Here is a 15,046-nt window from a genome sequence, read left to right as displayed (position 1 = left end):
TCCCCAGTACCACAAAAATACAACCCAAAATTACATAAAAATGAAGAAACTACCATGGAATGAGTATGTTATTCACTGATAATACCAAATAGCACACAGTCTTAAAAGGAAAGAAACTAGCATTTACTGAGAACCTATCATGTACTGTACACTTTCACATAATCTCAGGCTGTTTGGGTTCCTGTAACAAATTACCACAGACCAGAGGTTTTATATAATAGAAATTTATTTCTCACAGTTCTGGAGGATGGAAGCCTAAGATTAGTGTACCAAGATGGCTGAATTCTTCAGAGTTACATACTGCTTACTTCTCCCTGTGCCCTCACATTGCAGAAGGGGAAAGGGTCTTTTGAGGGCCTCTTTTTATTAAGGATACTAATTTCATTAATAAGGAATAAAGCCTAACAACCTATTTATCTCCCCAAAACCCTGTACCTCTTAAATCCATAATTTTAGATTTCAATATGTGAATTTTGAGGAAATACCAATATTCAGACCATGATACACATTTAGCCATCATCACTCTAGGGGTATCTATATTTTTTTTCTAATTTATAGACAAGGTTTAGAGAAGTTCAATATAGACCTGAGTCCATATAGCAAATAAGTAAATGAGTCAAGACTTGAACCTAACCCTCTGATTCCAAAGCTCTATATTGTCACATAAATGGGACTGCTCGGTATTTATGATTGTTTAGTTATTTCCAATGTGTTTTGTCACCATTAGGTAACAGAGCATTCTTCAACAAGGAACTGAAAATCATGGATCTAATCTTAGCACATTCTTAACCATCGGTGTGACCTAAAGTAGAAATTATAAAAAACTTCTCTTATTTATGAAATAGTACACACTATAATTCATTCTATGAATAGTTCTTAAAACAGTTAGACCTGGTACTATGTATAATCACAACAGAAGCAAATGAAATAATGTTTGTAAAAGCACTATACACAGTACAAAGATAGGCATGATGTTGTTAAAATCCTGGCGATTTTAAGCATCCCCAATCTCCTACTACCTGTAGGGCCTGGAGACATGTCTTTCGGAAGCTGCCACTTGTGCTTCCAGTCACCACATGCATGATGGAATTCACAGCCACAGAGAGTGAGGCCTGCAGTTTCTGATGAGCCTATGGAACATAAGGAGACCACATTAATCCCAAACTGCTGGCTCAGAAAACCCCAAAGGGAGCAAAGATTTTAGTCACAGCAGGATGTCCCCTAACAACATTATTCACTGAGATCATGGTATATCTTTATGTTATGACCTGTAGGAATTAAAATAAAATTTTAAAATGCTCTCTTCTCCCATAGCAATGCCCTATTGACACAGATACATTTAGAAAAGATAAGCAGTAAGACATTGGGTAATAAAACAGATTCACTTCCTAACTTTTAAAAAAAGCTTAAAGTTTTGCTGTCTTAGAATGGCTTTTTCTTTAAAAGGGGGGCCATATATAGTAGTAAATGTGTTACCAAAAGTATACAGGATGAGGGCCGGGGATTTAGCTCAGTGGTTTCGCCACCTGCTACACAAGCGCAAAGACCTGAGTTCGATCCCCGGTACCAAAAAAAAAAGTACACGGGATGAGCAGGACCAAGTGGTGCATACCTATAATGCTAGCATTGCAGGAGGCTGAGGCAGAAGGATTGCAAGTTTGAGCCCAGTTTGGGCTACATACCAAGTGAGATCCTGTCTCAAAGAAAAAGGGCTGGGGATGTAGCTGAGTGGTAGAGCAGCTCCATGTTTGGTCCCCAATTTGGCAAAGGAAAAGTACACAGGATGGAAGAATTCATAAAGTCAGGTAAGAAAATGTAGTATTATAAGCTGAGCATGGTGGTGCACACCTGTAACCACAGCACTTGGGAGGCTTGGGCAGGAGAATCACTGAAAGTTCAAAAGGCCAGCCTGAACTACATACCAAGACCCTGTCTCAAAAGAATAAAAACGAAGAAAATATAGTATTATAGAGAATTAGGAAGATGAGGGAAAAGTCAAGGTTTAGTGAAGCAGCAGCTCCAGGATGTGTGAGAGAGGGTGATGTACAGATAAAGAAGAGACACCATATCAGTCATTTTTCTACATAATTTCTGTCCCTGCTTACTCAAACTCACCCAGTACGAGGTAAGAATAAGTAAGCTAACTACAGTGACCCATCTAAGTGAAAGCCTGAGTTTCTAGCCTGGATGTACTATTACATCCAACCAGCAGAAGAAACAGGATGGGCCTTTGAGGGAAGAGGGGGTTCTGAGGTTCTGTAATTATGCACTGTCTTTTTCTTAAAAATAGGAGAATTAGGAGGTTATGGAATTAGTAAGAAAATAAGAGGTTCTGAATTTCTTATTACCTTGGCAGCCTGGTTATGCTGCTCCAAAATCTGGTCCAGAGTGAAGTGAATAGAATCTTGTATCACACTGTGGCTCTCCATGAGGATAGCACTGAGATGAGCTGTGAGCAAAGTATGGATTCCTAAGGGGACAGAGAATGTTGATAAACTTGAGTGACAATGACTACTTCAAGAATGCTGTTCATGTGCTCTAAATAGAATGTGTTCTGTTCATGTGCTCTCGGATAGAATAAGAGAAGATGCCTTTTAGAAGCCATTTCTATCTACTGACAACTATTTTTTCAGGCAGCTGCCCCTCCAGCAACTTAAAAACCCACCCAATTCCCATTTGTAAATAAAAGAAAGCTCAGGAAATTTAAAGTGAAGAATTACATTATTTTATTTATTTATTTATTTATTTTTGGTACCAGGGATCAAACTCGGGTCCTTGCACTTGCGCTTGGGCAGCAGGCGGTGAAACCACTAAGCTAAATCCCTGGCCCAGAATTACATTATTTTTTAAGAAATGAATGGGTGATCTTAATTCATCCTATAAACAGTAATATGGGAGACTTGCAAAGGAGAGGAGAAAGGGTGAGGAAACCCCTCCTGGAGAGTGTCTCTCTTTCTGCTTGAGAATCACTGTTGAACAAGTCACTGTTACCAGCATGTGTCCTTTCTTTTAGATGTGCTATGATAAAGAAAAGGTTAAAAATTACAAAAATAACTCTCAGAACTGTTCGTATAAAGTCTTTTAAATGGGTAATGATCTGAGCACCCCTGCTCAACACTACTCAGAAAAGCTGCATAAGTGCAGTGGGCAAAAATATGTCATCAAATAGGTTCGCATTTAATGATCCTGATGTAACAGGAAGACAAACTCACTTTACAGGGAATAGGGGGTCTGGAGAAAGTGTATTTTTTTTCCAGTACAGAACTCAGGATTGAATCCAGGGTCTTGGCACTGAGCTACATCCCCAACCCTTTTTTGAGACAGGGTCTCACTAAGTTGCTAAATTGCCCAGGCTGAGCTTAAACTTGCAATTCCCTTTCCTCAACCTACCAGAGTGCTGGGATTACAGAAGTGCAACAACCACACCTGGCAAGAAAATGCTTCTAAATTAATTTTTCTGTTTTCAGTGTTTCTCTACTCTCCTTTAGATAGTCTGTTCAAAGATACCATGGTAAAGCAGACTGAGACTGGCTGGCTAGCTTTTCTTAGGACTGCATTAAACATACAAGCCAGAAGGAACATTTCCTACCACAAGGCACCATGATGAAGAGAAAGTTATGTGTGGAGTTAAAAGTCTGGAACTAGAGGTGGGAGAACACAAACTTGGGGTCAAATTTTACCACGAACTAGTGGTGATCAGGTCACTTCATTTTTCTCATTTCAATAAAGAAAATGGCTTTGTACTGTCTCTCTCAGCTGTGTTGTATAGATCAACTTGGATAACATAAATGAAATGTTTTGAAATGTATATGCAATATTCAGATGGGAAATACTGCTATTCCTATGATAATATAGCATGTGGATTACTATTTTCTATAGTTTGGTCCTAAAAAGAGCCTCAAAAAATCAGACCCTTTTTGAAAGCAGACATTTAATTAAAAAGTCAAAGTTCACTCCTAAAAATAACTGGTACCACCAGATGCTTTTGACATTGTAGCAAAGGAATGAGTTAATCATAGAAAGTTACTATGACAAGGTGGGCAGAAGCCAATTAAGTGATTTTTTAAAAGACAAAGAAACAGGGGCTGGGAATTTAGCCCAGTGGTTCCGCCGCCTGCCTTGCAAGCACAAGGTCCCAAGTTCAATCCTCGGTACACGCCCCCCCCCCCCAAAAAGAAACAGACTATAGTTCTGCACAATCTATTTCCTAAAGAAGCTCTGGAGAAAGCTTTCAAGGGTATGAAAAAGAAGGGGAAAGACAAGATAAAATTATTGTAGCTCCATCTACCTCCCCTCACTGTGTGTCTTTTTCCAAAGCTAGTTCTAAACTACCAGATATGAGATTTTAAAATATATTTGCTGTTGGGCCAGGGATTTAGCTCAGTGGTTTTGCCGTCTACTGGGCAAGCGCAAGGACCCGAGTTTGATCCCCAGTACAAAAAAAAAAAAAAGATTTGCTGTTTACTAAATCTGTAATAAATTTTTTTTTAATCCAATACTGAGTACAACTGCTGAGACACTGAAGCCTGAGGCAAGCTAAACCCAGGTGTATAAATTATCACAGTGATACAAGGATTATATAACTAATACAGTTTCTGAGAACTCTCAGTTCTTAAGGTATGCTCAAAAGGCCTCAGAACACAGTATCAGACTTGAATTATCCTAGGGTTATCCTAGCCATTTTTTTTTAATGCCAGAAGATAACAGGTCTTAAGTCTCAAGAGGATCTTTAGCCTTGGAAAGGACCTTTGATATCACCAAGTCTAAAATTCATGTTAAGGATATGAAAAGGGAGGCTCAGATGATTTATGTGACTTTCTTCCCAAATGTCACTCAGGAAGTTAGTATCCAAGCTAAAATTAAGCCCAGCTCTCTGGTATCCTGAAGTCCTCTTCACAAAGCTAAACTGCTTCTCTTATCAACCTCTGTCTTTATGTACACAGGCCAGTAAACAGCTCCAGGAATCCTCAACTGAGCCCTATTTCTGAACCCTCTTCAGCCTGGGTCTCTTCTATTTCTCATTTCCTTTGCCTTAATCAATGCAAATCAAAGAACACTGTCTCCTCAAAGAGAGCTGAGAGCCTGTGCCAGGAAAGCTGTGCTTCTCTCTCAGATTATCCATGCACTGGGAAAAGGTGGGAGAGGCTTAAGGGAGGCAGCAGAAGAATCTCACAAATGACAGTAACAAATAATGGGCACCAGTCAATGTGAACACGTCTGATCTGGAGTTATAAGTGGTCTTGTTTCTCTCAAGACACAGTGGGAATAGCAACATACCAAAGACCAACAGAATGTTTGGAAGGCAGCATACTGTGAAAACACACGGGTGCACAGAGAAAGGAGCACCAAAAGGGAGGCTTATGAACTTTTCTCCAAATATGCATGAACTTCACTTTGTCTACAACTTCCCTCAACACGTAAAGAGTACTAAGAAATTCTTACAGGGGTCGCAGGGAACCTGCCCCATCCAGCTCGCGCTCATAGCAGCGATCTACTTACACACACACACACACACACACACACACACACACACACACTGCTCCTTGGGCCTCTTGGCTGTACTGCCACCTGGCTCCACACTACAAAGACACGGGACACCAGACCACCAGACCACCTACTGGGTAAGTTGGCGGGATCATCACTGCCCATTGGAACCTGGACTATCTTCAGGGAAAGGGCAGGTGGAACCTGCAGCAGACCCTTGCAGAGTTCAACCCTACAGGAGGACAGGGAGCTCAACTTGGGACTTGCAACCAGAAATCTGACTGAATTGCACGGATCTGCGACTGGCTTGCTGAGACTCATTGACTTATATTTGCACACTGCTGCCCACGTTGTCTATTGTGACAGCAGAGGAGTCTGCTGTCCCTGAAGGAGGCCCTTCATTTTCATTATTATTTTTTATTTCCAAAATTAGTATTATGGTTTGGGTTTTTTTTTCCTTATTTTTAATTTTTTTTCCTACTCTTTGCAAATTTTTGTTTTTCTCTTCTTTTTTTTCCTTCTTCTTTCTTTTCTCTTTCCATTCCCTCTGTCTCACACTCACTCTCTTGCTGCCCCACATTGTTCTTCATTTCCCTTTGTGTTCCTGTTCTGGCCCTAATTCACATTTCTTCTTTTTCTCTTCTTCTCTTGCCCTTGTCCTCTGGTCTCACTGCTAACCTTCCCCTATCCTTCTACCTATCTATCCCTCCCTCCCCAACTCCTTCTAACTCCTCATCCTGAAGGGTAAAGTTGCTATATTGAAGAGTTTATTCACTATAAACATATGTTGGGTTGGTCCTCAATTTTTATTTAATTCACACAGTTAAAGGTGACAGATTAATAACTATCACAAAATGTCATTTTCTAAGATGTACTTGATGCTATGGTGTTGCTTATTGTATCACTTGGGCTAAGGCGTTGTTATTGATCTAGTCAGTGGTCCTTCCTGGTATAATAAAAATAAGATAGTCTCAGAGTCATTAGAGACTCAAAACCTAAAGACCAGCTATATCTGGAAGACACCTCTGAGAAGCAATCATTCCATAAGCGTTTTAATTACAAGCAACAAAGATACTTACAATAAGCAATTTCAAAGTATCAACCCAGGAAGTAAACCAAGGTCAGTACCAAAAGCAAAAATGAGAGGACATTTCAGCAAGGCACAAACTCAGACTTCCATCCCACCAAGGGTAAACTCTGGGGGAAACGAGGTGGAAAAGTCTGATAATAAATCACCTGGACACCCTGAACTGATAGCACAGGAAGTAACAAAACAGATGAATGAGGCTCTAGAAAAATTCAAAGCAGAAATAATCTCCCAGATAACTATAGAGATGGTAAGCACAGTGAAAGACATGATTAGAGGCTCTAGAACAGAAACAGATAAAAAAAAAATAGATGAGCTCAGAAACATGTTGGAAGCCATGAATGCCCAGCATAAGAAAGAAATGGAATCCATGAGATAGATTCAAACAGATATTCAGGAGATTAAAAACTCCACTGAAAGCATGCATAGCACATTGAGGGAATCTGAAGATAGAATATCAGATATAGATGACAGGATTGCAGTTAAGGACCATGAAAACAGAGATTCCTTAAAAATAGTAAGGGACCACGAGAGATCAATCCAGCAGCTGCTAGATGATGCAAAGAATAACATAAGACTGATAGGAGTCCATGAAAAAAACAGGAGAAAGTACAATAGACATAAAAAAACTGTTCACAGAAGTAATAGTGGAAAACTTCCCAGAGGTGGAGAATTGGACATAGAGACACGTGAGGCATATAGAACTCCAATTAGCCATGATCAAAAAAATCTATGCCTAGACACATAATAATCAAGATCCCAGAAAACCAACAGAAGAACAAAATTCTGCAGGCAGTTAGAGAAAAGAAACAAATCACCTATAAAGGAAAGCCTATCAGAATCACGGCAGATTTTTCAACACAAACCCTCAAGTCAAGGAGAGCCTGGAGTCGAGTATTTCAAGCCCTAAAAGAAAATAACTTCCAACCTAGACTGTTGTATCCTGCAAAATTATCTTTCAAAATCGATGGGAAAATTAGATACTTTCATGACAAAGAACACCTGAGAAATTTCATGAACACCAAACAAGCATTCCAAACAATCCTAAGCAATATCCTAGAAAAAGACAATGAAGATCACAACTCCATGAGGCCCAACAGAGGGAAGGCACCAGGCAAGGTAAGAAACTAAAGCGAAAGGAAAAAAAATTTAAAAATAAAAAAAATAAAAGAACCACCAATAGTAAAACATCCTGACAAGGATGAATCAATATCTATCAATTATAACTATCAATGTTAATGGTCTCAATTCACCAATCAAAAGAAGTAGACTGACAGAATGGATTATATATTTATGTATTATAGATATTAGTCTTCTGACACACAGCAGGCAAAAATTTTTTTCCATTCTATAGGTTGTCTTTTCACTCTGTTGGTTTCTTTTGCTGTGCAGAAGCTTTTTAAGTTGATATGACCTCATTTTTTGATTCTTGGTACTATTTCCTGTGCAACTAGCATGCTGTTCAGAAAGTCCTTGCCTATGCCTATAGCTTCAAGAGTTTTACCTTTTTTTCCTTCCAGCAGGTTAAGTATTTCTGTTTTAACGTTTAGTTCTTTGATCTATTCTGGTTTTAATTTAATATATAGTGGGAGATATGGGTCTAAGATTCAATATTCCACATGTGAATGGTCAGTTTTCCTAATAAAGAAGCTATCTTTCCTCCAATGTATATTTTTGGCCCCCTTTGTCAAATACCAAATGGTGGAATGTGCTTGGGGTTGTTTCTGCATCCTTTCTTCTGTTCCATTGATCCTCATATCTGTTTTTGTGCCAGTACCACATTATTTTTATTTAAAAATTCCACTTTAAAAACCTAATAATGATACAACACATTTTAAAATAACACAAGTATCTTCTAAGACAGTCATATATAATGTTTTAGTCGCTCAAAAAAGTATGGGACATTTTCCAGATCAAGTTCCAGCTATCAATCTTAATGGGTAATATTTTTTACTATTAGTTTGTTTTTAAATCTCTAATTCAATCACAAAACCCTGGATAATACTGCAGCAAGGTTATGCCATACTGAAGTTAAATGAATTTGGCATTGAACAAGGATGACTTGCATCAATCTTAAGTTTTACAACTGATTGATTTCCTGACCTAAGACAACCCCCTTTTTTCTGATTCAATTACCTCTTTGTGAAAAAATGAAAAACTGTTCCTGAATCCTACTTCTCTTTGAATTAGTAAAACAGTATAGAATCGAGGGAAATGTGGATGCATGAGGAAAAAAGTTTATAACTGAATTCTTCATAAATCCTAATAATAATTTAAAGTAAATTGTGTAATTATGCGGAGATCAATTTCAGTAATTTCACTCTAAACACCAAAAAAACAAAACAAGCAAACAAAAAAATAGATGGATTGACTAGACTTAAATACAAAAAGGTGAAATAATAGAACTAAATGAGAACCTGTTTCAAAATAAATTGAACATGTTGAAATCTCATCTGCTCTTCCAAATATATAAAGTGATAGAACAAATATTTTAAAATCTTAATAAAGACATGGTAATAGTGAAAAAAAAAAGAGAAACTCTACAGAACAGAGATGAAGAGCTGTTTTTCTACCCCATCTTTGAAAAGAGAAACAAAAAGGAGCAAGAGACAAAAACCCATCATCAAAAGTTGGGCAAAGGGCCAGGGATATAGCTCAGCAGTTTTGCTACCTGCTGCACAAGCACAAGGACCTGAGTTCGATCCCCGGTACCAAAAAGAAAAAAAAAGTTGGGCAGAGGCCAGGGATTTAGCTCAGTGGTGCCACCGCCTGCCTCAAAAGTGCAAGGTCCTGAGTTGGATACCCAGTCCAAAAAAAAAAAAAAAGTTGGGCATGGCATACATGTCTCTATTCCCAGCACTCTGAGAGGCTGAGGCAGGAGGATCCCAAGTTTAAGCCCGGCCTCTGCAACTTAGTGATTTAGTGAGACTCTGTTCTCAAAATAAAAAATAAAATGTGCTAGGGATATACCTCAGTGCAGAGGTCCTGGGTTCAATCCGTAAGAAAATAAAGAAAAGGCAAGAAAGGGGCAAGGGGAAGGAGGAAGGGAAGAAGAAGGGAGACAGAAAGGCAAGGGGGGAGAAAAGGAGACAGGGAGAGGGGAGGGAGGAAAGGAAAATCTGTCATGGTAGGAATTAATATTGCAACACATGTTTAAAAATCCCACCGACAACACATAGGTCTAAGCAAAGGACTAACACATGAATGAAGGCCAGTAATATGTTGCCTGCATACCTGAGTGCTGGCTAGAGCCAAGAGATACTGGTAGCAGCATCATTGATGGGGGATATATAGAACTATATGGTTTATTATGATGCAGGAGGTTTGTGTCTTGCCACCCAAGTAAAATTTAATCTAAGATATACAACGCAGATGAGAGCTCAGCAATCCTGAGAACCTCCTATCATACAGCTGTCAACAAAGGATGGGCTCAGGTTAAACAGATCATGGACAATTAGCTCTAAACTAAAAATTACATCTAAATTAAACTGAAAATCAACTCTAAACTAAAAATTGAAGACTAATACCATAAAACTATGACATATGTCAAACAATTGCACTTATAAGTAAGGAAATAGTTAACAGAATAATCTGAGACAGACTTTAAAATAAGTACCTACATATATGATAAACTGAAAGTAATGAGGAAAATCTTATTAGAAATCTTGGAAAGTAAATATATAATGTTTGAAATTTAAAACCCTATGGATATTTCACATGAATAAATTTAAAAGAAAGGACATAAATCTTCATAGCAGCATTGTTCATAATAGCCAAAAAATGAAAACAATTCAAATACCCATAGAATGATGAAAGGCTTAACAAAATACAGAGTATCATTTTGGCCATAGAAAGAAATTAAGTTTGTGCTACAACATAGGAGAACCTTAAAAACATCATGCTTAGTTAAATCAGCCAGATGCAAAAGGCTGAAATGTGGAAATAAGCAAATCTATAGAGACAAAAAGTAGACTAGTATTTGCCAAGGCATAGCGGGTGAGAGAAGTACAGTTACTGCTACTGAGTTCCTTTTTGAGTGATGAAATATAGTAGAACTAGATAGTAATGATCATTTTACAACCTTGTGAATATACTAAAACTCAGTAAACTGTACACATTAAAATGTAGTAATATGACATGTAAATTTTGTGTCAACTAAAAGGAAAAGTTAAAATACATTAAGAATAGATTTAGAAGAAATAATGACTAAGAATTATCATAAAGCAAAGGCAGATGTATTTCCTAAACAAGTTAACCAGGTTATCAAAAAGTCTGAGTTTCTTTAAAAAAAAAAAAGTTTAAAAAAGCTACACTGTTAAACATATCACAGTGATGGGCCGGGGATTTAGCTCAGTGGTTTCCCTGCCTGCTGTGCAAGCACAAGGACCCGAGTTCGATCCCCAGTACCAAAAAAAAAAAAAAAAAAAAATCACAATGAAACTTAAAATGGCAATAAGGAAAAAAACTCTAAAAGCTATGAAACAATAAAATAACATTAGTCAAAAGAAATATGCATTATATTTCTCATCAGCAATGCTAAATACCAGAAGATGATACAGTATTACCTTCAAAAATCTGAAAAGAAATTTTGATACTGAACTTGTGTGTGTATATATGTTTGTATATGTGTGTGTGTGTGTGTGTGTGCATGTGTGTGGTGTCCTGAGGATCAAAGCCAAGGATTTGAACTGCTAAGGCAATCGCTCTACCACAGTTGCACACCAGCCCCTGAATCTAGACTTTTGACTGAGATAAACTATAATTTAAAAATGACTGAAGGGCCGGGGATTTAGCTCAGTGGTGCTGCTGCCTGCCTCACAAGCACAAGGTCCCGAGTTTGATTACTGTGTACCGCACCCCCCCCCCAAAAGATTGAAAATGTTTACCATCCACTGGCCCTCATTGAAAGAACTACTAAACCACCATGACCATTTTAAGAGTTTAAGTTTTTGCTGAGATAGCATGAGGATAAGGAAAAATACTGAGACACTGTCATCAATATCAAACTACCTCTTCACAGAGCTCTTTAAAAATTAAATTAGAGAAAGAAGGGAAAGGAAAAATGATGAGAAATGGAAAAAATGGAAATAAAGTCTTTGTAAACAGGGAAGGTTGCAGGGGGTGAAGGGAGGGCTAGGAATGGGGAAAAAATAAGAACCAAGATGCATTACGTAAAGGTACAATTCCCAATGAGAAATGTAATTGTGTTGTATACCTACAATGTACCAATAAAAGAATTTAATATAAAAAACAATTAAATTAGATAGAAAATTTTAATCATGAGACAATGTGAACACTCAACAAAATCATGTACTAGGGGCTCTTCTAGCAGTGATGGTAAGAGTTTGGAGGTTGAATGACATTTAGAGGAATTTGAAAGATGCCTTGACTTTCTATAAGCCTACCCTGTAAAATAAAACAAAAACAAGCCTGCACAAGGTTAAGGGGATTGGTCTGCTAGAAAAAAACCAAAAAACAGAAAGAACAACAACATTCTTCAGAGCTAGATAAAAGAATATAGAATATGATTGTATTTCCCAGTATAAAACATTTACTAGACAGGCAAAGAACATGTAAACCAGTCAAAAAAGCAATTTGATATGGTATAATGTTAAATTTAAAGCATCTATTATAAATATGTTCAAAGACTTAAAATAATGAGTGAACTGATAGGGAATATCAGCAGAGAAATGAACACTGCAGAAAAGCAAATGGTAGCTGAGCATGGCAGCACACACCTATAATCCCAGCATTTCAGAGGCCAAGGCAGGAAAATAGTAACAAGTTCAAGGCCAGCCTGGCTATATAGTGAGTTCAGGGCTAGACTGAACTACATAGTGAGACTCTGTCTCAAACAGAAATAGAGAGAGAGTTCAATAACTGAAACACAGAATTCACTGAGTAGGTTTAACAGCAGATTAGAGATGACAGAAGAGTCCATGAAATCACTGAACACAAAAACAAAAAGGAGGGCATGGTGGCATCCACTTGCAGTTCCAGATGCTCAAGAGGCTGAGGTGGGAATAACACTTAAACCAAGAAGTCCAAAACCAGCTTGGGAAACATAGGAAGACACTGTCTGCCTTCCTCCCACAAATATTATTCAATTTGGAGAATAGTCTTAGGGAACTGTAGGAAAATAACCAGTCTAAAATATACCTACTGGGAGTCCTAGAAAGAAAAGAAAATGAGAATGGCATAGGAAAAAATATGAAGAAATCATGAACAAAAAAAATCATGAAGCAAATTCTGAGGAGGACAAATACAAAGAAAATCACATCTAGGTATGTAATATTCAAAACCAAAAATAAAAAGTTGAAAGAAGCCAGAGAAAAAGCAGAAAGAAAAAGTAATAGGAATTAAATAATTTTTTTATCATACACAATGGAGACCAGAAGACAATGGGGCAACATCTTTTAAAATACTGAAAGGAAAAAATTGTCAAGGTAGAATTCCATGTCCAGTATAATGTCCTTTAAAAATGAGGATAAGAAGCAGGCATGGTGGTACGCACCTGTAAACCCAGCACTCAGGAGGCTGAGGCAGGAGGATTGCTGTGAGTTTGAGACTAGCCTGAACTGCAGTGAGTTCAAGATCAGCCTAAACTACATAGCAAGACCCTGTCTCAAAAAAAAAAACAATTAAAAAAATGAAGGTAAGATTTAAAACATTTTAAGATTAAACAAAAGATTAAATAACTTGTTGCTAGAAGACTTGCAATAAAAAGAATGTTAAAGGACCCTCTTTAAACTGAAGATGGAAACCAAGTTATATAGGAAGAGATAAAGAGTACCAGATATGATAAATAAATAGATACATAGAAAAGACTTCTTGAAATTTCCTTAACAGAAACTAAGCGCTCAGAGCAAAAATAATTTTCTAAAGCAGAAGGAGGCTGGGATGTAGCTCAGTTGTAGAATATGTGCTTAGTATGTGTCAGGTCCTGGCTTCAATCTCTAGCACCAAAATAAAATAAAATTCTCAAAATTAAGCAAAAAAAGTACTGAATTTTAAATTCCCATAATAAAATAAAATAACCACAAATGATTATTCCCTAATGACATAAAATGTTGAACATCTTTTCATATCCTTACTTGCTGTCTGTACATATTCTTTGGAGAGGTCTCTGTTCACATCTTTTGCTCATTTTTAAATTGAGTTTTTCATTTTCTTATTGTTGAATTTTTAAAGTTCTTTGTATGTTTTGGATAACAATCCTTTATCAGATATGCTTTTGTACATATTTTCTCTAAGTCTCTGGCTTGTCTTAGTCACTCAACATTTTCTTTCACATGGCAGTTTTTAATTTTATTTTGATTAAGTCCAGCTTATAAATTACTCTTTTTTCATAGATCATGTCTTTGGCATTGTATCTAAAAAGTCATCCCCATACTCAAGGTCATCTACATTTTTCCTATGATACTTTCTAGGATTTTTATGATTGTACACTTAGATCTATGATTCATTGTGAGTAAACTTTAATCTAGTTGTTCCAGCACCATTTGTTGAAAAGACCATGGTTGCTCCATTGTATTGACTCCACTACCTTGTCAAAGATCAACTGACTATATTTCTTTTTTTTTTGGTACCAGGGATCAAACTCAGGTCCTTGTGCTTGTGCAGCAGGCAGCGAAACCACTGAGCTAAATCCCCGGCCCAACTGACTATATTTCTATGTGTCTATATCTGGGCTCTGTATTCTATTCCACTGATTTATCTATTCTTAATCAATACACACTGTCTTGATACTATAGCTTTGCAGTAAGTCTTGATGTTGTTTAGTGACTTTGTAATTCAATACTGAGTTGTCTATCCTGGTTCCTTACCTCACCACATAAACTATATTGTGTTTGGGCTTTCTTGTTTTTTGGTAGTTATTTTTTTCCTCCAGTGCTGCAGATCAAATTCAGGCCTCACATATGCTAGCCAAGTATTCTATCACTATGCTATATACCCAGCTCTTATATATACTTCAGAATCAGTTAATCAATATCCACATTAAAACTTACTAAATTTTGACTGAGACTGCACTGCATCTACTGATCAGCTTAAGAACTGACATCTTGACAATAATGAGTCTTCCTTCCCATGAACATTGGACATCTTTCCATTTAGTTCTTTTATACTTTTCATTAGTAGTTTTCTTCATATCAATCTTTCCTCCCATCAACTTTTTAGATTAAATCCAAGTATTTTGTTGGGGACAGGTTCATGAAATTTTTTAAATTTCAAGTTTTACTTGTTCATGGTTGCTGTACAGGAAATGACTGACTCTGGTATATTATATTAATCTTGTATCAAATCTTGTTAGAATGGCTTTAGTCCATATAAATTTTTCAATCAATTTTTCAATTTCTACAAAAAAGTCTGTGGAGATGACTGTGTTGAATCTATGTATCAATTTGGGTACAACGGACATCTTAGCAATACTGAATCTGTCAATCTGTGAGTATAGTATATATCTCTCCATTTATT

At 37.1% G+C, this 15,046-nt stretch overlaps 1 protein-coding gene across 10 annotated transcripts in view; it reads right to left on the bottom strand.

Moving 5' to 3' along the window:
• Positions 1-15,046, bottom strand: part of Rce1 (Ras converting CAAX endopeptidase 1) — a 91,869-nt gene that overhangs the window by 27,292 nt on the left and 49,531 nt on the right. For 8 of the 10 annotated variants that reach the window (XM_087204996.1, XM_087204998.1, XM_087204997.1 and 5 more), the window contains 2 exons: positions 2,349-2,470; positions 1,020-1,130 (listed from right to left, as the gene is read on the bottom strand). In XM_087204996.1, coding sequence (XP_087061122.1) covers positions 1,020-1,130; positions 2,349-2,429 — 192 coding nt within the window. In that variant the 5' untranslated portion in view covers positions 2,430-2,470. The remainder of the gene's footprint in view (positions 1-1,019; positions 1,131-2,348; positions 2,471-15,046) is intronic. The other 2 variants (XM_087205003.1, XM_087205004.1) reach the window with 1 other exon arrangement.

The sequence above is a fragment of the Heterocephalus glaber genome, unplaced genomic scaffold (genome assembly GCF_053883595.1).
Source record: "Heterocephalus glaber isolate CG9 unplaced genomic scaffold, H.glaber_assembly_v1.0 deba00000594, whole genome shotgun sequence".
In the NCBI taxonomy this organism is placed as follows: Eukaryota; Metazoa; Chordata; class Mammalia; order Rodentia; family Bathyergidae; genus Heterocephalus; species Heterocephalus glaber.
The sequence above is the reverse complement of the archived record's forward strand: the minus strand, read 5'-3'. Positions and strand labels throughout refer to the sequence as shown.